The sequence below is a fragment of the Gouania willdenowi genome, chromosome 5 (genome assembly GCF_900634775.1).
Source record: "Gouania willdenowi chromosome 5, fGouWil2.1, whole genome shotgun sequence".
Lineage (NCBI taxonomy): Eukaryota > Metazoa > Chordata > Actinopteri > Blenniiformes > Gobiesocidae > Gouania > Gouania willdenowi.
Genome location: NC_041048.1, coordinates 16,465,210 through 16,487,607, shown reverse-complemented (window position 1 = coordinate 16,487,607; position 22,398 = coordinate 16,465,210). Strand labels below are relative to the sequence as shown.

Below are 22,398 nucleotides of genomic sequence, written 5' to 3'. Positions count from 1 at the left end.
TAATAAGTGTCCATGTTAAAGACACAAAAATTGTGTTCATGTTAATGTTTTATGAAATGATTCCATATAGCTTATTTATCTGGAAAGCATGTGCAGCCTGTATAAGCTAACTCCCAATAAAAGACTCAAAAGTTTCCCAAAGTGGGGTACGGGTACCCATAAGGGTACTCAAATTGTCATGGGGGGAAGTGAAGAGAAATTAAAAACAGCGGGACTAGAAGAGCGCAGACCCCCGCCAAGTCCAGCACGAGTACCGCTGTCATGGACTGAGTGCTCATCGTACTGAGATTGTATATACATTTTCACTACCTCAAAATGATTTTTGCTCAAAAAAAAAGAAATAATAATAATAATTCAAAGTGAACGGACACGTGTTTTATTTGTGACACCGGTGTCACATACTGAGTTTATCTCTGTACTGACGATACCTAACCCTAACCCTAACCCTAACATAATCCAATAAACTACTAAAACACATGTCCGTTCACTTTGAAAACAAAAAATATTATTTTTTTTAGCAAAAAATAAATTATCCAGTAGTGTGCACGTGCCGCATGCGCATATATGCGCATATACAATCTCAGTACAATGCGCACTCAGTACATGACACCGGGCGGGACATACACACAATGCACTTCCCTACCACTGCTACATTACCCATAAACCACCGCGTTTAAAGGAGCAGGCCCATGCCCCAGCGCAGATCCTATTTTCCTATTTTTTGGTATTGTCTACTTTTTTTTTATAAAATTGAAATAGACAGACAGACAGACAAATGCAGGGTAAAACATAACCTCCCGCTCTGTGCTTTGCGCTTGGCGAAGGTAAGAATATAAATAGACCAGTAGTCAGGAGCCTCCATGCACTGCCACAAATGACACATCTAGCAATGATAGCAAGGGAATATTAATCCCATAAAACAAAAATATGATGAGAGCTACATTACTTTGCGCTATAGCCAAATGTTCTTCTTCTGCTCTTTGCTCCCACGTACTTGTGTGAAAGTGGATTTTTAGCTTTGATTTTAAACTCAGACTCTCTCAAATTCAGCCAAACATTACAGAGTTTTGTGCATCCTCTCAACCTCACCCTTCTCATTCATTAATGTAGTAGCGAGTTGTATTTCACAGTTTCAGGGTAATTCAATTCAATTCAACTTTATTTATATAGCGCAAATTACAACAATAGTAATCTCATTTGATCTGCAATCAAAATATAAAAATCCACATGAACAAGTACCAGCGACAGTGGGAAGAAAAAAACTCCCTCTCCAGCAGAACCAGGTTCAGATGTAGCAGTAATCTGCTTTGACTGGTTGGGGTTAGTGGACATAAGGAACAACAGAACAGGATGGAAAGATAGAACATCAGAGTGTTCCACACTAGTTGAGCCGTGATCCACATATCAGGAACTGTCAACTCCAGCTTCAAAACACCTGAAACAGGTGAAATGATTATGATGTATTACTTATATATATATATATATCAAGAAATATTTTGTAGATTATCCCTCATCACACACCACACTGTACAACATAGCTCTCGTCAGGGCTCATTGTTTAGCTATCACTTTGAGTTTGAGTATAATTTTGTTTTAGTTTCTTAATGATAAAACAATTAAAACATTTTTAGGTAATGCATTGTTGATTTGTAAAAGTGTTGAAAATGCTTTATTTGTTCAGTTTGTTTGTTGTCAACTTGGTCATGCAGTGGTTTGTACCATTGCCTTTTTGTTTACTGAGGGTGTGAGTTCAAGTCCCCAACTTCTGCGTTGTGCATTCTTGTAATGGGATGCCGTTGTACCCTATTGCGTTGTTGCATTTGTTCATAAGTGATGTACAATTTTAATTTATTTTAAATGTCTGTTTAAGAAAATCCATAGTTTTACGTTTCAGATTGAAACACACAGTCCTCTAAGGTAAATAGACACATTGTGTTTTAAAGCCAAGCTCACCTCTCAAACGTCTACAACCTCCAACCCTAAATCTATGAAAAGCCATTTATCATGTTTCCTTGATATCACATGTCAAAAAAAGCACACTAGTTCGTGAGGTTATCTAATAAATATTCAGTCAGCTTTCCATATGAAACAGTGTCTGGAAATACATAATTACCTAACCTATTTCTTGCCTGAAACACAACATGAACCTATGGCTTGTGATAAATAAGGGTTTTGTTCAGAGGTGAAAAATATTTTTATGGAAACTTGTACATTTTTGAGTATATTTCTAAATCAGTTATTTTACTTGTACTTAAGTACAAAAGAAGTAAAGTAAATTGTTACATTTCTACACCCAATCGTTGCTTAGTAAATTATTATTTTTTGTTTTCAAGTGATCAACGGACATTGTGAAACTACAAAAAATTAAATTGCCAGACAACAATCACATGTATCACATCATTGTCGACCAACCAGATTAAATGTAATCGAGCCAAAACCGCATTGAACAGAGCTGAGTAAAAAATAATGATTTAATCGATCTTGAATTAATTTCATTGAAATTTTCCAAAATCGATACATACTGTAGGTGCTGAAATCATTTTTTTCATACTCTAACCCCCGTAGTCTTGCACGATAGTCTAGTGTTAGTAAAGTCAAGTACTGTGCAAGAGTGCATTCATTTTAGTGTAAAACATGGCAGATCATTATTACCACTACTACCCCACTGAGCATTTTTAGGTCTATTATACGTCTAATATACGTCTAAATGTTCCTTAGACGTCTCGTCTAAAATTGGTCAACCAGGGGTATAGAAATTAAAGTTTTTTTAGATGTCTAAATGTAGACTAGACGTATATTATATTATATTATATATATGAATAATGGATTAAAGTGCAATGTCTAATTTCTTTCTAAAAATAGATGGAATCTAGATGGTTGAAATTATGTCTAAAAAATAACTAGACGTCTAAGTATCCGTCTATTGCTTTGTGGGACTACTACTACTACTACTACTACTACTACTACTACTACTACTACTACTACTACTACTACTAATAATAATAATAATAATAATAATAATAATAATAATAATAACAGAGGTATAAAGAGTAGTGATTTATCCTACTCAAGTAGAAATACTCTACTTGATTGAAATTGTATTCAAGTACAAGTAAGTCCTACATAAAATAGTCAAGTCCAAGTAAAAAGTAGCTCAATTAAAAAAGTACTTGAAGTTTATTTTTGGCAATGTTTTAAAGAAAATGTATTACCAAAAATTATTTTTGGTTATAAATCTTGCCACGGTTCCCTTGCATACAGTAAACATCTGATGTATAAACTTAAAAAGGTTGGAACATAATTCATTTTCCACAAAGGCATCCGTATAAAATAAAAGGTTTGTCAAAATGTACACTTCTTCTTTAAATAAAACAACATCAAGGAATTCAATTAAAAATTTGAAAATGATTAGTATAGAAGTATAAAATAATCTCTATTCAATGCTGTTCTGGGGCACTGCATTACGTTTAATCTGGGTGGTCGGCTATGATGTGATGCTATTGATTGTTGTCTGGACATTTCATTTTTTTGTAAATTCACAATGTCTTTTGATATATTTAAAACAAAAATAATAATATACTCAGTACCGATAGGGTGTAGAAAAGGGTCGAGTTACTTTACTTCTTTTAAAATGTACTTCAGTACAAGTAAAATTACTGATTTAGAAATATACTCAAAAAAGAAAAAATACTCATAAAAGCAACTCAATTACAGTAATTTGAGTACTTGTAATCTGTTACTTTCACCTCTGAATAATAATAATAATAATAATAATAATAATAATAATAATAATAATAATAATAATAATAATAATAATAAAAGGTCTGGCTTTCGCCGAATATGACCTTTTTTATTTTATTTTTATATTTCCTTTTACATGCGTTTCCCCTCCTGGCCTGTAGAGGGCGACACTGTCCAGTCTTTTCCTCTAAGCGGGTTTGAGTTTTCAAACATTAGCTTTCCAGTTAGCCGCTAATCATTTCTGCTCAGGGATTTACGCCACACTTTGCTTGAATTTAGGTAATATATTTACTACGTTGCAAATGTATTAATATTTATTTCCTGTTATGCAATGTGTTTTTGAGAGTTTATAGTTTGAAAGTTTCTTTTGTTAGTAAAGGAGCGTAGTGTGCTTCGCTAATACTAATAGCCTCTGCTCTGCTGCTTTGTCTCATACATGCTTCATAACTGACTGAGCTGCATTCACAGCTCCTAATCTTTGCTATAAGTGGGCTATAAACACGGTTTAAGTCATTAGTGTTCAGCTGATTTGGACTGATTTCACGATCATTGATTTTTATTTTTTCATTGTTGTAGTTGTCTGTATTTAACACAAGCCTAGGATGTCAGCGGGCTCTAAAAGGAGAAGAGCCACCTCTCCTTCCAGCAGCATCAGTGGAGGAGGAGATGAGGATGGGTTCTCCTCCACTCCTGGAGTTGGTAGAAAGAGGAAGAGGGTCTCCAATGTGCCCCCGGTAGATACGGTACATTTGATGCTTAGTCTCACATAGCATTTATTGAATGCAGCCCTGTTAATCTTTTGTAAGTACATTATCATTCAGCTGTGAATGTTTTTCACCCCAACAGATAGCTGTGTGTCACGAACTTTTCAACGCTGTCAGGGACTGCAAGGATAACCATGGCAGGCAAATTTCTGATGTTTTCTTGAGGGTACCAAAGAGAAGGTAATGCTTCATACTTCACACTTCACATATGCATATAAACCAGTGAAGTGCCGTGAGCACTAGGGTTGGGTAGGCAGGGCGTTCCAAATCGAGACCACCAATGTCAACACCAATGACAATTTCATATGTTTCTGCTGGCAAGTGTTAATTCAATTCAATTCAACTAAATTCAACTTTATTTCTTTTACCCAAATCACCCTTGGGTAGGCACTGCCTACCTTGCCTTCCCTGACTGCACATCACTGATATAAACTAAGAAAGACTTTAGGCATGTCAAAAACTATACCAACTTATTGTCCCAATTGTTTTTTTTATTTTTATTTTTATTTTTTTGGCTATGGATACCTTCAACATATCCATAGACTGCCTCTCTATGCATACGCAGCTCCCCTCATTGACCAGTTTAGGTCACGTGATAGGTGCGCCACGTGACTTAAATTTCCATCAGTTGTATTTTAGCTCATATTTATTTTTAGCTACCCCGCTAACCCTTTTATTTTAGCCCTAACCCTATCCCAGGAAACACCCTAAAATAGGGGTGTCCTGATCCAATATCGAATATCAGATTCAAATTTCCAGATTTTTCAATTATTATTTTTTTTCCGATTTTTTTTTTTTAAAATTCATATTTTATTTATTTTATTCAATTGTAGAATACTGTAGATATTATGTTGAAGGTTGAAATGTATGTAACCGATTGGTTAATAATAAATGGGTCAGTTTTTCTCATCCCTACTGTTGCTGACTATTGTTCTCTGTTTGAGTAACATCACTTGATCAAGCCTTTTCTATTATTATTTTATTATTAAAGAGAAGAGAGAGAAAAAAAAGTATGTATGATTCATGCTGATATCGGATCAATATCGGTATCGGCCGATACACAAGGCTGCAATATTGGTATCTTATCGGAAATTAAAAAGTTGTATCGGGACATCCCTACTCTAAAATGTTTATTTTTTTCCTTTAATGTATTTTTAAAGGTGGAATTTGCCATCTTAAATATGTTAAAATGACAAAAAATATATATGACAAAAGTGGGATTTGAACCCACGGCAGCAGAAGGAAGAATTTTTGATTCAGGCGCCTTAGACCACTCTGTTTTTCATGCTAATTTGTTTTCTGAATTATTGAGATACTTGGAAATCCCGCAAGAAAACCTCCATCTTATGGCGACTCCTTGCTGCACAAAAAAAAGAAGAAGAAATAATATGTCCAAAAACAGAAATACATTTCTGTGAAAAATAGAAAAAAAAAAACAAACTAGTCCAAAAAACAAACAAAAAAATGCATTATTCAGAAAAGAATGGATTTTTTTCTTTTAAGTGAAAGCAATACACTCCCATAGATTAAGGATGGCCGATATGGGCCGAAATGTATATCCCATAAGGGACAGTATGTGTGAGTGAGTTCTACAGTGTGGCTTGTGCTAGAGGAATGTCAGGGTTAGTAAACACTCAGTAATCTATCTAACTGCTTTTCATGCTGTTCTCAGAAGTAGCGAAAACAGCAACTCATAAAACTAGTATTTTAATGAAAAATAAGCTATAAAATAAAAATATATCAATATAGGTTATATTGTAAAAAAAAATGATATGGCCAAAACAGAAATATTGATATATCTTGAATCTTGATGTATTGACCAGACCTTGGTGTGGTGTGATGTGAGCTAAACAGAGAGAGCAGGAAAGACAGTTGGTCCAGAGACATGCTTATTATTTTACACTGTTAGATTACATCATCTCTGAAAGGAAGCCTATGTAGAGGCAGATTGATTTTTACTAATACAGGATTCAAAAGTAAAGACGATTTGAATATCTATCAAAATATACATTTGATAAGCTCTACCAAGTATAGGATATCATTGTTGAAATTTGGTGGCAGTTGAAGATCTTTGAAATGTTATTTAAAAATGGTGGAAAATATTGTCTCATATTGTCATCCTGTGCCCACTATCGTCTTGTTTTGTAAACTTTGTATAAAGTCCCACCCCTACTATTTATAGTCAAACAGCAGATGATTTACTCTGACCTCTTAAAGAGAACATACAGAGGAGGAACATGTTAGCTGATTATTTCTAATTTTCAAACACTTTTTTACTTATTGTCTGTTCTTTGTTTCTTAAAGTCAAATAAACACTGAGCATATTTATTTACCTCCCCCCCTACCAGGAATCAGCCAGATTATTATGAAGTGGTGTCGCAGCCAATCGATATGACAAAGATCCAGTCCAAGCTGAAGGCAGAAGATTATACTGATGTGGAGCAGCTAACTGCAGATTTTCAGCTCATGTTCAGGAATGCCAGATTGTTCTACAAGGTACAAGGAAACACACTAGTTGTTTACAGAGTCGTCTCTTTCACAGAAGCATAGTAGATTTCTCGAGATTATTTCATTTATTTGTAATTTACAATAAAGTCATCTCAATGCGCTTATCAAAATATAAAATTCATAATAAGAAAGGAAAAACCCAACAAGATCCGCATGAACAAGCATTTAGCGACAGTGGGAATATTGTCAATTACAATTTAATGCAGAACTGGGGAACCATGTTAAAGTTCTATGTACAGTTCTACACATATGTAGTTAACAATCATTAAAATATGTTTCTTTTCAAGCTTTCCCTCTTTTTACCAAAAAAAATGGAAATCTAGGGGTACATTGACAGAAAAAAGGCTCAGACGCCCTCACTAAAAATAATAAAACTTTTATTTTCCAGATTAGGAAGCCTAACAAGGTAACCAATAGATATGACAGATATTTGTTTTTAATGTATTTTACAGCTGATGACCCGTTATCATTAGAGATGCTAACAGAAAGCTAACTCATGTCATTAGGTTATTTATTTCAGGCTCAATAATTGTGATTGATTTTAATTGAACTTTAGTTTCTACATTTTCTGAGGATGAAAAAAAAAATGTAATTTAATTGTAATGAGAAAAAAGGCTGCTCGCTGTAATCGTAATTGAATTGTAACTGAACATGCGTAATTGAAAACAAATTTGTAACTGTAATTGACCCCAACCTGTTCAAAATTGACAAAAGTAACTATTTAATAACGTATGTTCTTGTGACAATATTCAGAGTGACACTGAAGAGTATCGAGCTGCTTGCAAGCTGTGGGAGGTATATCTGCAAACCAGGAATGAGTTTGTTCAGCCTGGAGAAGGAGATGAAGAGGAAGAAGATGGAGATGGAGAAGAAATGGACAACACAGGCATGTCCACCGAAGATGAGGTATATCGTCCTTTTTTTCCTGTATTTCTGGATTTTCATTTTTAGATCATTTTCTTGAACTTGATAGAGATTTTTGTGTTGAGCTGTTTTTATATTACATTTGCTATGTTTGTGTCCTAGCCTGCAGGCAATCGGAAAGAGATGTTGGAGCAACTTTTGGAGACTGTAATGACACACAGTGATCCTTCAGGACGTCTAACCAGTGAGCTATTCCAGAAGCTTCCTTCCAAATTGGTAAGTCTGTATTAGGAGTGTCTGGATTTAATTGATTAGACTTGTTAGAATATTTATGAATAGCCGGTCAGTCCTTATTGAATTAATTTGGTTGCCTTTGATGTTTTTTTTTTTTATTTGTCTCACTTTTAATTTCTTCTTCTTTTTTTGTTTTAGCATTATCCAGACTACTATGCGGTTATAAAGGATCCAATAGATCTTAGAATCATTGCCCAAAGAATACAGGTAGTCCTTCCACTTCCCTAACAAACATTTATGTGTATTCATTTTTAAGAAAAAAAATCAAATCACAAATGTAGTTAGTTTATGTAAAGTCCATTAATGTGTTTTTCTTAATAGATGGGATACTATAAAACAGTCAGCGCTATGGCCAAAGATATTGATCTCATGGCCAAAAATGCCAAAACCTACAATGAACCAGGATCTCAGGTTTTTAAGGTCAATTTAAAGTAATTGTCATAAAACTGATGTTACAGAATAGAAATGAACTGTTTTGGTGTTTTTATAGGATGCAAACACTATAAAAAAAGTCTTCTTCCAACGCAAGACTGAACTTGAACACGCAGAACCTACAAAATCAAGTCTTCGCATCAGGTGATTCATGGTTTTTATTCTCCTTCACAACAAGAAAAAAAATTGCATGTGAAAAATACCCGTAAATGGTGCATGTTGTGATTTTTCTCCCAGAAATCGAAGGTCTGGCCAAGGAGATCGACTCTCTGGTGTCAACGTAGCTCTTAACTATGGCTCAGAGAGTGAGGACGACCCTCTGCTTACAGGTAGTCAGACAAACATAAAAAAAACTAAGAGCTCAGAAATCTATCAAGGGTTTTGGTAGGAAATGTGCTTAATTGTTTACTTTCCAGGTTCTATCTGCTATGATGAGGGGGAGTCAGAAGCTGAGAGTCAGAGTTCAAGCATGGAAATGACGAACCCCATTTTCCAGCTTTATGAAGCGGTTCGGGGTGCCAGGAACAGTCAAGGCCAGGTGTTCTCTGAACCCTTTCAGAGCCTGCCCTCTCGAAAGGAGTATCCTGACTATTATCAGCAGATAAAACAGCCCATTGCTCTGCAGCAGATCAGGTGAGGATTACCGGTGTTCTCCTGCACATAAGCCACAATTTTACATTCGTTTTTTCTAAATAAAGGCCAACATAAATGACAAATCTTTAAAAGTTGTTATATGTGTTTTAAAGGGCAAAGATGAAGAATGGTGAATATGAAAGTTTGGACCAGCTGGAGGCCGATTTCATTCTAATGTTTGAAAATGCAAAGCGCTACAACATGTCTAACTCAAGCATTTACAAACGAGCGTTCAGGTTGCAGCAGATCCTGCAGGTATTTTGTTATTAGAGCTTTTTGCTGAATGCGTAATACGAAGAAAAGTAAAGAATCATACACATTTAAATGAAAGTAAGCACATTTTTAATGTCTGTTAGGCAAAGAAGAGGGAGCTGCAGAGGAGAGATGATGAAGATGACAGCATGCTGTCTTCTGATGCAGGGAGCATGAAGAGGAAAAGGTATTTAATTATGGTTATTTATGTTTATTACTTGCTCAAGAATTGAGAAGTAAAGTTAAAATTATGTTTTGAAAGTGAGTCTTTTTTTGTGACTAAATTGTCTTGTTTTCCCTTACCCTCTGACAAGCCACAAGAAGAACTTCAAAAAGAACCGAATGAAATCCCTGTATGCTGCGGTGGCTGATGCCAGGGAGGTGGGCACCAATCGACGCCTGTGTGAGCTCTTCATGGTCAAACCATCTAAAAAGGACTACCCAGACTACTATAAAGTCATCCTGGAACCCATGGACCTGAAAACAATCGAACACAACATTCGCGTGGAACGCTACGGAACCGAGGACGCTCTGATGGCGGACATGAAGTTAATGTTCCGCAACGCTCGTCATTACAATGAGGAGGGATCTCAGGTGGGCAGCAGCACAAACTGCTCAAGTTGTTGCAATAAACACAGTGACCTCCATTTGAAACATGATCTCTTCACGCCCTGGATTTTGATATCTTGCAGGTATACAATGATGCTGATATTTTGGAGAAGGTACTTAAAGACAAGCGCAAGGAGTTGGGACCCCCACCAGAAGAGGAGGATGTAGGATCTCCTAAATTGAAACTGAGTAAGCATTTATTGATTAATATTGAGTAAACCTTTGTTATTTAATTATCTGCTTTGGACTGTTAATCCAGGGTGTACCCCCAATAAATTTGACAGCAAATTTTGATCTCGTTTTAGTCATCGTTTTTCAAACTTAGTTTTAGTCAAAATGTAGTCATCAGGACTATTTCAGTTATACTTTAGTTTTAGACAATTAAATGACGTGTATATATACCGCAGGAGTTTAAGCATTTTTAAAAAAAGATATAATTATCATTTATCAACCTGATATTGGATGGTATTAATGTTTGTAAATACAGACTCTCTAAACAATAAACACACACCATAGATGTCAGCATCACTACTAATAAAATGGAAAATGAAATGCTGTCTCTTTTTGAATTTGTCTCTTTTCTAATATTTTATACCATGCCCTTTTATTCTGAAGAGATTTTCATACCCATGCACTTTTATTCGGATTAACTTTATTCCAACAGATTTTTACCGTACCTTATGTTGTTGCAGTGACAACAAAAGAATTCTATTCTATTCAATTATCCATACATTTTTCAATATTTCTTTTGAGAGAATTTTAGATTTTTTCATTAGTTTCAGCTGGTTTTGACCACTGTTGTGATCATTATATCTTTGACCCAGGAAAGACGGGTGTTTCTCCAAAGAAGTCCAAATACCTCACTCCTCTTCAGCAACGGCTGAATGAGCTCTACGATGCTGTCCGTAACTTCACTGATCGCCGAGGTCGCCGCCTCAGCACAATCTTTTTGCGCCTGCCCTCTCGCGCTGAACTGCCCGACTACTATGCAACGATAAAACGACCACTTGACATGGAGCGCCTGCGAAGCCACATGGTGGCTGGTCGTTACCAAGATGTGGAGGCTCTGGTGGAGGACTTTGCTCTCATGTTCAACAACGCCTGCATTTACAACGAGCCGGAGTCTCTGATCTATCGGGACGCTCTGGTGCTGCACAGAGTGTTGCTGGAGACGCGAAAGCAGCAAGAGGGAGGGGATGACTCTGCAGCTCCTGGTGTTGGACTTCTGGTGCGTGAGCTCATCAGAAATCTCTTTGTGTCAGTGATGGGTCACCAAGACGAAGAGGGTCGATGCTACAGTGACTCGCTGGCTGAAATACCAGCCGTCGATCCAGCAGCTCCTGAAAAGCCACCGCTGAACTTGGACATCATCAGGATGAATGTAGAACGTGGACGGTACCGAAGGCTTGATGTCTTCCAGGAACACATGTTTGACGTGTTGGAGAAGGCAAGACGGCTGCACAGGTATTGTAATATATGTCTCTAATAAATCAAGGAAGTTCTGCATGCGTGTGTGTGTGTGTGTGTTTGTGGAGCGAATCTCTCCCCGACGCAGTGTCTGTTCAACCTGAAACTTTTTTAACAGCTATAACATACCTCGAGTGTGTGCGTCCGTTATTTTGGACTCATTTGGTGTTGCAAAACATTTATTTTAATTTGACTTTGAACGCGGATTAGCGTGCGTGTGTGTGTGTTTGTGGAGCGAATACCAATGTGCGCATACGACGCGTTTGTGCATCCATTATTTTGGACTTACTGTAGTTGATGTTGCAAAAGGTTTTTCATTTTATTTTGATATCACCACGGAATCAACACAGGTTAGACCGGAGAGAGAGTAATTACAATTATGTCTTCAATCTTGTTAGGCTTCCATATCAATGAAAATATTAATATTAATATTTTGGTGTACAAATAATTACATTACATTACAATTGTAATTAATGACCAAATACGTAATTACAATTATAATTCACCCCAACCCTGAATAGCTGCATATCTTCCTTATTTAATTTAAATTTGCATGATTTGTTCTTAATCAAAAAAGTTAAAAAGCCATGTGTTTAATCATTTGACACCATTATTTCCAACATTTTTGGTCTGTTTTTTTGTTTTGTTTTTTTTTTGATTATGCTGTGAAAGCAGCTCGAATTATGCTTTTATTGCACTTGAAAGTGACGAGCCACATAAATGTATGTTGTGTATGAATTTAGAAATATTTCTCTATTATTATTAGGGCTGTCCCAAAACAACTTTTTCATTTCCGATATGATACTGATATTGCAGCCTTTCGTATCGATATTGATCCAATATCAGCATGTATCATACATACTTTTATAACTTTTTTAATTTTTTTATTTCTTTAATTCAAAAAAATTACTTATTTTTTAGTGTGGAACGTTAGAAAAGACTTGATCAAGTGATGTTACTCAAACAGAGAACAATAGTCGACAACAGTCGGTAAGAGGAAAAAGTGACCTATTTATTATTAACCAATTGGTTACATCAATGTTAACCTTCAACATAATATATACAGTATTCTACAATTGAATAAAATAAATAAAACATTTATTGGAAAATAAAAAATCGGAAATTTGAATTCGATATCCGATATTCGTTTTCAGGCTGATATCGGACCGATATTGATATCAGACCAGGACATCTCTAATTATTATGAACATTAATGCTAAATTTCCATCATATCCTTTCTGTAGAACGGACTCTGAGATTTTTGAAGATTCAGTGGAGCTGCAACAGTTTTTTATCAAGATTCGTGATGAACTATGTAAGAACGGAGAGATTCTGCTGTCCACTGCGGTTAACTACACAACCAAACACCTGCACAGCGACGTCGAACAGGAAAAAAGGGAGAAAATTCCCAGGGAGATTGAAGAGGACAAGGTAAAAAAGGAGGAGGAAGAAAACAAAGGTACGTTAGTTCTTGGTGTACAAGGAATGTACTACTGTAAAAGTAAATGGGACTTTGTATACAACTGTGCATTTCAAATCTTTAAAAGATGGGAAACCTAAGACCGATCAAGGAGAGGATTGGCAGTCGGAGTCCAAGGCTGAGCCTGTTTACACTGACAATTGCAGCTTTGAGAACACAACCTATCACATTGGGGACTTTGTGTATGTGGAGCCGTCTGAGGCAAACCTGAAGCCACACATTGTTTGCATCGAGCGCTTGTGGGAGGATGAAGCAGGTCATTTGTATTTCTTTGACCTTCTCTAAAGTGATACATTTGCAGTCTTTAGTTATTTAATGTCTGTAAAACATGTTTTCTGAAGCTTTTTATTGTATTTTTAGGGGAAAAGTGGCTCCATGGCTGCTGGTTCTATAGACCCAATGAAACTTTCCACCTGGCCACTCGCAAATTTCTCGAAAAAGAAGTCTTCAAGAGTGACTACTACAACAAAGTGTCCTTCAGTAAAGTTTTGGGCAAATGTGTGGTTGTTTTTGTGAAGGTAGGACGCTCTTTTGATGATAATGGTACTTTTAATTTGAAACCAAACCCCTCATTTGTTTCTCTTTCTATGATTTATTTAGGACTATTTCAAAATGCAGCCTGCGGGTTTCAACCCCGAGGATGTTTACGTCTGTGAATCTCGCTACACCGCTCGCATCAAGGCCTTCAAGAAGATCAAGATCTGGCCCATGCCCGACAGCAAAATCAAGTTATTTCCTCGAGACGTTCCGCTGCCTGTTGTTCGCGTCGCTTCCATGTTTGTCAATTCTGAACAGGATAAACCGAATCTGTCTTACGCGGACAGTGGCAGCTTTGTGGAGAAGGTGGGGCTACTGCACAAACTTATTGTATATTGTGCTGCAGGTGTATTCTTCTGATTATGTGTTTTAGTCAAAGTTCTGTGATCGTAGATCTCCTTAAATTATACTCTTAATTCTGTCATAAATCATGAAAGAGGATTTACTCATGTCATCAAACAACAACAAAAACCGATACAAATTTAAACTTCCGATACGATGACGATATTGTAGCCTTAATTATTGCCCAATACCGATATCAATACAGTTAGATATCCACATGAGTCATACATACTTTTACTTTATAGTGTGGAATGCTAGAAAAGGGTTGATTGAGTGATGTTACTACAGAGAACAACAGTCAGAAACAGTAGGTATGAGAATAACTGAGCCATACATTTTGATCTTAAACATAAGAATATCATCCAATTGAATTAAGTAAATGAAAAATACATCAGAAAATCCTGAAAAATAATCTTAAAAAAGTACAAAATAACCTGGTTTAACTTAAACATAAGCCATTTTAACCATTGAATAGAATAATTCTGAAAATAAATTAGAAGAACATGAAAAATAACCTCTATACATCCAATTAAAACAAATCAAAATACTTCATTGGAGATTTTAGATGCAGGCCAGTATAGTGGGTTTTTTTGCTGATATAGGACTGGTATCCAATATTGGATCAGACATCTTTAGTGATGTCACTGGGGTATACTATACATGCTTAATTATTTACCTTTTTCAGTTACTTTTAATAATGTGTCATGTAAACCTTTTAGACTGCAAGTGAGACCCATTGATTGTCATTTGTATTTAAAAAAAAAAAAAAAACAAGATACACCTGTATATGTCCAACGGAGGGGAAACAATTTGAATTACTCTTTTCCTTTGTACAAATCATGATTCTGTGCGTGTGTGCGTGCGTGTGTATTTAAGGAAAGAGAGGATGTCCCGATGGAATTGAGTGGAGCTGAACCAGGCTATCAATACTACGAGCAGTTACGTTACAACAACATATGGTTTAAAGTGGGAGACTGTGTTTACATCCAGTCGCCTGGTTTATCAAAACCCAGAGTTGCCAGGTTGGTGGGAAAAAAACTTTTCGATTAAGCGCTTAAAAGTCTACTAGCATAACTGTCGTACTTGTGTATATAAAATATATATATATATGTATTTTTTTTTTTTTTTTAAATATGAAGGGAGTAAAAACCATTTTGGCTTTGTTGTGGCTGCAGGATGGAGAAACTCTGGGTGCACAACGGAAAGACTTTCTTCTTAGGGCCCATCTTCATTCGTCCTGAAGAAACGGCTCATGAACCCACAAAGATGTTTTATAAAAAAGAGGTTTTTCTGCATCATCTGGAGGAGACATTACCTATGACTTGTGTTATTGGTAACTTCCTGTAGTTTATTTAGATTGATATCTAATACAATTACACTTTAAAGCCATTTCAACTCAGCACTTACTGTCATTATGTGCAATTGAGTTATTTTGATGAAGGAAAGTCTCATGCTGTGTTTGATTTGTCCCTGTAGGAAAATGCATAGTGTCTTCCTTTAAGGAATACCTGTCATGCAGACCCACAGAGTTGGCTGAATGCGACGTGCTGCTGTGCGAGAGCCGCTACATTGAGGCTGAGAAGCTGATTAAAAAGTTCAAGGGCCTCAAACGCTTTTCGTATTCAGCGAAAGTAGTGGAGGACGAGGTGTACTACTTCAGGTTTGTCAGCAAAATTCCACTTTTGCTCCTGGCTAAACACTCAGCAGCCCTCTTTTAGGATTCTGATTTCCTTGTTTTCTGTTGTCTCAATGGCTTGAATAGGAAACTGATAGTCCCACAAAAGGAAGCATCTCCTCTCTTAGACAAGAAGATTGAAGAGCTTGAGCTGAAATTAGCCGATATTGACGATGCAGACGAAGACATGGAAGACATGGATGATGATGACAGTTCTCCAGCAACACCTTCTATGCCTCGGATGCAAACCCCAATGGCAAGTGACATGGAGATGATGTCCTACACACCATCACAGGTAGGCACAAACCAAGGGTTGCGGACAATTATAATTATATATATATATATATATATATATATATATATATATATTAGGATGTAACAATTCACTCAACTCCCGATACGATTCGATTCATCATACTGGGTTCACGATACGATTCTCTCACGATTTATTTTACAAAATGGGACTGTAGACAAATTTTTTTTTGGGAAAAAAACTAGAAAATACAGTACTATTTTCCTTTTATTTTTCATTGTCAAAAGAATTCCTTGATAAACTATTCAAAAAAATGGAATTTAACTAAAAATAAATCTTGAATGAAATAAATAAAGGAATAATACAAATGAAAATGAAGCCTATTAATTTAAATTCTGGTTCTATAATAAACAATGCAAAACTGCATAATAGTTCTTTTTCTTTTAAAAGTGCAATTGATTTTGTGCCTTAACAATTGGACTTAAAAAAAAAAAACGTTATTGCATTGATTTACGTCATATTTGTTTGGACCAGCAGAGGGCGCTGGTAACACAGTGGTCGGTTGGCATGCAGATATCTTGCAGTGAAGAAGAGAAGCTATGCTAGCAGACAGAGCTAATAGAAAAACGTGACTTTTACAGGTATTCAAGTAATATTACAGATATTCTTTCGGTGCTAAAGGGGTAATGAATCATTTATTAACATATTTAAGAGTTGAAAGCGGCCAGAAAGAAAGTATTAGCAGACTCCGCCCGCCGCCTACACTTAACCTCTGCTGGTTAAAAAAAGTACTGCGATTCAATTTTCAGAAAATCGATATCAACCGTGATACCTATGAATCGATTTTTAACTGCCTTGCAATTAATCGTTACATCCCTAATATATATGTATTATAATTGTAATCCCGTAATTGATCATTTATTACAATTATGGCATCATTATAATGGCAGTGGCTATCCTTACCGTTACCGTATCAATTTAGCGACATTCTATTCGTACGCAGCACCCCTATTTGGCCAATTAAGGTCAGGTGATAGGTCAGTCATTGGCCACTTTAGGTCGTTTGACGAAGACTAAACCTTACCCTAAGCCTAAACCTAACCCTAACCCTAAAAATTGTTGCGATATTGGGTTATAACCTAACCCTAAACTTAACTCTAACCCTGAGACGCTCTGTACTTGTACTTTGGTAAACGTACCAGTAGCACCGAGGGTTGTCCGTACGGCAACCGTACAAATAGACATTTTCAATTATAAGTGGTTAGCACATCCACCTCACAGCAAGAAGGTCCTGGGTTCAAGCCCTGGGGTGGACACTTGGGTCCTTTCTGTGTGGAGTTTGCATGTTCTCTCCGTGCTACGTGCGTTTCCTCTGGGTACTCCGGTTTCCTCCCACAATCCAAAAACATGACTGTTTGGTTGATTGGAGTCTTTCAATTGTCCATAGGAGTGAATGTGTTTGTGAGTGGTTATTTGTGTATGTGTTGCCCTGCGATGGACTGGCGCCCTGTCCAGGGTTTACCCCAGCCTAGCGCCCAGTATGAGCCGGCGATAGGCACGGGCAGACCCCCGCGACCCTGAAAAACAGGATCAAGCGGGTCTGAAATTGAATGGATGGATTAAATTGGCATGGACATTTTTCTAAAAACTACGATTTAATTAAACGCGTAACTGGGGAACCATGTTCAAGTTCTATGGCTGGCACATATGTAGTATCATTTTATAATGTTTTAAGAAAATTGAAAGGGAGGGGTATACTGACAGAATGTACATTATCATTAATTAGAAAGCCTAACAAGGAAACCAAGAGATGAGAAACTAATTGGATGAAAAATAGTTTTTTAGTGTATTTTACAGCTGATTTTAGACATAAGAGATGCTATCAAGAGGAAGGTTGCGTTTTATGGCTTTATTTATTAATCGCTTAGTAATTGTGATTAATTAAATTTGAACTTTAGTAATTCAGAACATAATTGTAATTGACTTTCAGGGGAAAATAATTGTAATTTTGATAGCAATTGGAAGAAATGCCGGTAACCGTAATTAGAATTAAAATGTAATTGAACATGGATAATTGAAAAATGTAATTGACCCCAACCCTATACACCTCACAGAAGTTGAGTCAGAGCTAACATCAACTTTTAGGGAGTTGACGTCTTTCTAATGGTGTTTTTATTTTTCCTCAAAGTCGACTCCAAAGGTGAAGGGCTTGTCTAAGAAAGAAGGAGCCAAAAGAAAGATCAACATGAGTGGCTACATCCTGTTCAGCAGTGAAATGCGAGCCGTCATCAAAGCTCGACACCCAGACTATTCCTTCGGAGAGCTGAGTCGACTGGTCGGCACTGAGTGGAGGACCCTCGAAGCCCCGAAGAAAGCAGATTATGAAGGTCTAATAAACGCAATCTCAGAATACAAACACTTTTCTTACTTTAACCAAAGTCTGCAACAAAGTTTTTGCTTTATTTTTTAGAGCGCGCAGCTCGACTAGTGGAACAGCAGGAACGAGAGAGGCCTCTGCAGAAGCAAGCATCCCCTAGAGCAGGTACCCCTGTAGGGGCTCTGATGGGAGTGGTGCCTTCGCCTAGCACTATGGGAATGATAAACCAGTCCATGACACCTGTGTCAGGTAACCCCTCTCCAAGACGGCACGAGTGTTTGACAACAAGGCAGCAGGCTGGCTGAGGCTGGACTGTTTCAAAAGCACAATTAACATCAACTAAAACTACTGTTTTAATCATTTATCACATTAACTTTCCTCGAGCAAGTTATCTATTGTTGTATTTTGTTTGCTATTTCTTATCTGATAATGCATGATTTATTAACTGCATGTGATTTTTTAACGAGAAATGTGTATTTTATTTTTTGTGTGCAGTTATCTTACATGGTTGTTTTGCTAACATCATTCAAGCTCATTTTTTTTTTTTATTGTTAACCCCTTTCACACATTGAACCTCAAACAGTCGTAACCTGTATTTTTCTAGGTTGATGTAGAATTGATCAGCTAGAAAATACAAGAAACATTTACTCCAGTAATGCAATCATTGGGAACTCCTAAAACAAACACATTTATGCAGCATGGATAATTAAGCAGCCCAATTTCCTGATTCAATTCCAGTTATTGATGATTAATAATCTTTCATTTAACATCAGTTAGCTGTTGAATTATTTTCCATATTTTCTGAATGTTGTATAGTGTAATTCAAAGATCCAAATTAGCAGGACTTGCATGGTTTTTATTATAGTTTGAAAAATGTCAATAATCGATCTTTGGAAATGTAAAATAACTATAATCATCAACAATTAAATTGCAAATAATCAATTATGGCCGTTCAGTGAGATAGGTCTGTTAACATGATGGTGCAACAGGTTTTTACCAACACTTACTCTTATTTATTCTTGATGAAGAAGACCAAACTAGAAATAATATATGAACGATCAAATTCTGCTTCCCACTGATACATGAGGCTGTGATTATTGAAATATGTATGTAAATAAATAAAATATGCATCTATATATGTTTGTGAGTAATTCCAAAATCATTTGTAATACTAAAAGCTTTTTATGCACCATACTTGGTGTAAATTCTTTTTTCCCTGTAGCGTTAGTCCACACTAAATTGGCTAGATGCCATTTATTGTCGTTTGATGTTTTTAAACTAATCTGACGGACTAAACTTCCCCCAAAGAAAAATATTTTGACACCTAAAACTGCTGAGATATAGATGAAGGTTTGTGTGTGAAAGGGGCCACAGTGTGCAAAGTTAGTGCATGCTATTTTAGAGTCAGATGCATGTCACTTATGCATGAATGTGTTGTCCTCTCCTTGCCCTCTTCCCAAAGGCATGATGGGAGCTTACGGCACACCTTACATGCCCATGCAGGGCCCCCATGAGGGTTTGCTGAGTGTGGTTACAATGTCACCTCACCCCACTGGGGGTCCTCTTCTGCCTCACCACTACCAGCAAGGTATGCCCGGGTACCCTGGCATGCTTCATCAGGGTAAGGGCCACTGACCCAGCCACACCTGCTCAGTCACACCCAGTCTTGTCTCTCCCAGTGGAGGGTTTACCTGGTCCAGGCCGCACAGCAGTCAAAGCTCTCCTCTCAACTTCAGTCTTCAACATGTAGTCACATCACACACACCTAAAACATACAATGCTCACATTGATAAATGACATGCATGTAACAGCTGATAACTAACATTAAACTAGTTGGTAAAAACAAACTGTTTATTAGTGATTGTGAACAAAAACATGAGTTCAGTTTATAGTTTTTACGAAGGCAAAAGAGCTAAATGTGATTATTTAACAGGTATGATGGGCACTGGAATGAATGGCATGACAGGAAGTCCTGGACAAGGAAACTACATGCAAGTAAGTCCTAGTCCACAAAGTTATTATTATCCCACGTCACAAAGTGTGGAAGTAGGTCTGTGCATGCGTTTGTGCGAGTTAAAGGGGACAGCTTTTCTCAGAAACTGTTTAAGATAGGATAACCAAATTCAGTGTGTGGAGTTATTATTGCCCTTGTGCTGTTTTTTTTTTTTTACTCTGTTTAAGGTATCTTCAAAGGGGACAGCTTTTCTTACAAACCATTTAAGATAGTAATTTTATATTCTAATGTGATAATATATTTGTATGTATACATCTAAGTTCTTTGATTTAGGACATTTAGGAAAAGTTTGAGAGTTATAATGACAACCAATCTGGTGGGGGGATGTTGATGACTGTCTTCTTGTTTTCCAAGCTTCATTCAGTATTTAAATTAACTAAATTCAGAGCCTGTTTTGTATGTAAAGCATGAAACTTGACTCGAGTCAAAACGCTTTAAACAAATATCTTCTCCTTGTTTGTTTTTAGCCTGGAATGTTCAGTCCTGGACAGCATGCTCCGCCCCCGTACCCAGGACAAGTCCAGGGAGGCCAGCCAACCTCGCCCATGTTTGTGGCTCCACCACCAAAGACTCAGAGGGTGCTGCACTCAGAGGCCTACCTGAAGTACATTGAGGGCTTAAACGCAGAGTCCAGCACTATCAGCAAATGGGACCAAACGCTCAGAGGTGGTGTTTAAGTGATGATTCTTTTGCTCTCTCTTTCTCCGAAAGGAGGGAAACTGCCTTAACATGTGTATTTTCAGATGCACCCAAGTTTTCACTTTTTTTTTTGGTTTTTGTTTTTAACAACATTGCTCACAAAAAAAAGAATTGATAAATCTGTCTTTGGCATTTTAGGTTCAGTAGTACATTTTTAAAGGTTAATGCACAGTTCTACCTTTTTCTTAGTAATTCAATGTGAAATGTTCCTGTTTTCCCACTTTTTGGAATCAAAATTTGTATTCTGTATTTTTTAAAATTCTAAACATGAATATATTTCCTCCCATGTATACTATAGAAACGATGCATCCAGGTTTAATCATTGGAGTATGTAATCTACTGTTTAAACTGTCTTTTTAAATTATTTTTAAATAATGCATAGCCTGACTCTACAGGTGAAAGACACAGATGTGCTGGCACACCTGAATTTGGTCTGTTGCATTAACTCAGTGAACTAATCTAGACACCATTAACTCAAAATGTGCCACTAAAGTAAACTTTAGGGCTTAAAGTGCATTTTCAAAGTTTTTCATTTACACTTAACAAAAGTGATTCTCTTCTGTTTAGAAGTATACATAAAATGAAAATTCATCATGTTTCCTCAACAGCTCAAAGACGAGATGCTCACCTGACCAAAGAGCAGGAGAGTCGTCTGCCACACCATTGGCTGAAGAGCAAAGGAGCCCACACCACCATGGCCGACGCCCTGTGGCGTGTGCACGACCTGATGCTGAGAGACTCCCTAAACATCTGTCAGGGTTACAACTTGTAACCTTTTAATCACTGAGTTTAGAAATTAGAATCAAAGTGATATTTTATAGTGAGTCACGATCAATTTTATATTTATTGCTTAACAATAATGAACTTGATAGATGTGTGTCGTGTATTTACCTTTATTTTCTTCTTTTTTTTTTACATTTGCAAAACAGTAATGCAAAACACACCCATACTGGCTCATTGAAACTGTTAGAATAAACTGAATTCAACCTTGGATCTGTGGTTGTGCGTCATACTACTGATAAGCATGTAGGATAAGGATGAAAAAGCCTTGATAGGTTCATTTGCTGCCAAAGTTTACTAATTCATTTTTTCATTATTACGCTTTGGCAGCCTGATTCATGGTTTTTCAGGGTGCGTGACTTTCAAAAGCTTGAGTTATACTGTGGCTTTGGGCTTAAATTGGAGCTGGTTAAATCCAAGATATCCCAGACTTTGGGTTATTCAATAGCTTCCAAGCCTTACTGGTACCTGCAATGACGTTTTCTGCAGCAGGGGGACAGTCTTGCATCCTAAAGACAAGCTGCCATTTCTCTGGAATAATTTTCATCCAGGGGTGAACTTACTGCAACATCCAGTATCGATTTTGATACCAAGGAAATGTGCTCCCACTATTGCTGACTGACATCAATACTGATAATCTTTTTAAATAACTAGGGCGGCTGCGTCATGAAATTATG

At 36.8% G+C, this 22,398-nt stretch overlaps 1 protein-coding gene across 1 annotated transcript; it reads left to right on the top strand.

Annotated features, from left to right (window-relative positions):
• The first annotated feature begins 3,910 nt into the window (after positions 1–3,910).
• Positions 3,911–21,932, top strand: pbrm1l (polybromo 1, like). Its single transcript, XM_028446503.1, has 30 exons — positions 3,911–4,020; positions 4,318–4,484; positions 4,588–4,685; positions 6,854–7,001; positions 7,767–7,919; positions 8,040–8,153; positions 8,310–8,378; positions 8,493–8,591; positions 8,662–8,747; positions 8,841–8,932; positions 9,020–9,236; positions 9,350–9,491; positions 9,593–9,675; positions 9,803–10,082; positions 10,181–10,286; positions 10,922–11,561; positions 12,809–13,023; positions 13,112–13,300; positions 13,405–13,562; positions 13,645–13,887; positions 14,800–14,945; positions 15,099–15,256; positions 15,400–15,583; positions 15,686–15,893; positions 18,040–18,238; positions 18,322–18,477; positions 19,691–19,849; positions 20,162–20,223; positions 20,710–20,908; positions 21,550–21,932. Exons 2-30 carry the CDS (start codon positions 4,344–4,346, stop codon positions 21,711–21,713), a joined length of 4,908 nt encoding a protein of 1,635 aa, XP_028302304.1. The 5' UTR covers positions 3,911–4,020; positions 4,318–4,343; the 3' UTR covers positions 21,714–21,932.
• The last annotated feature ends 466 nt before the right edge of the window (positions 21,933–22,398 follow it).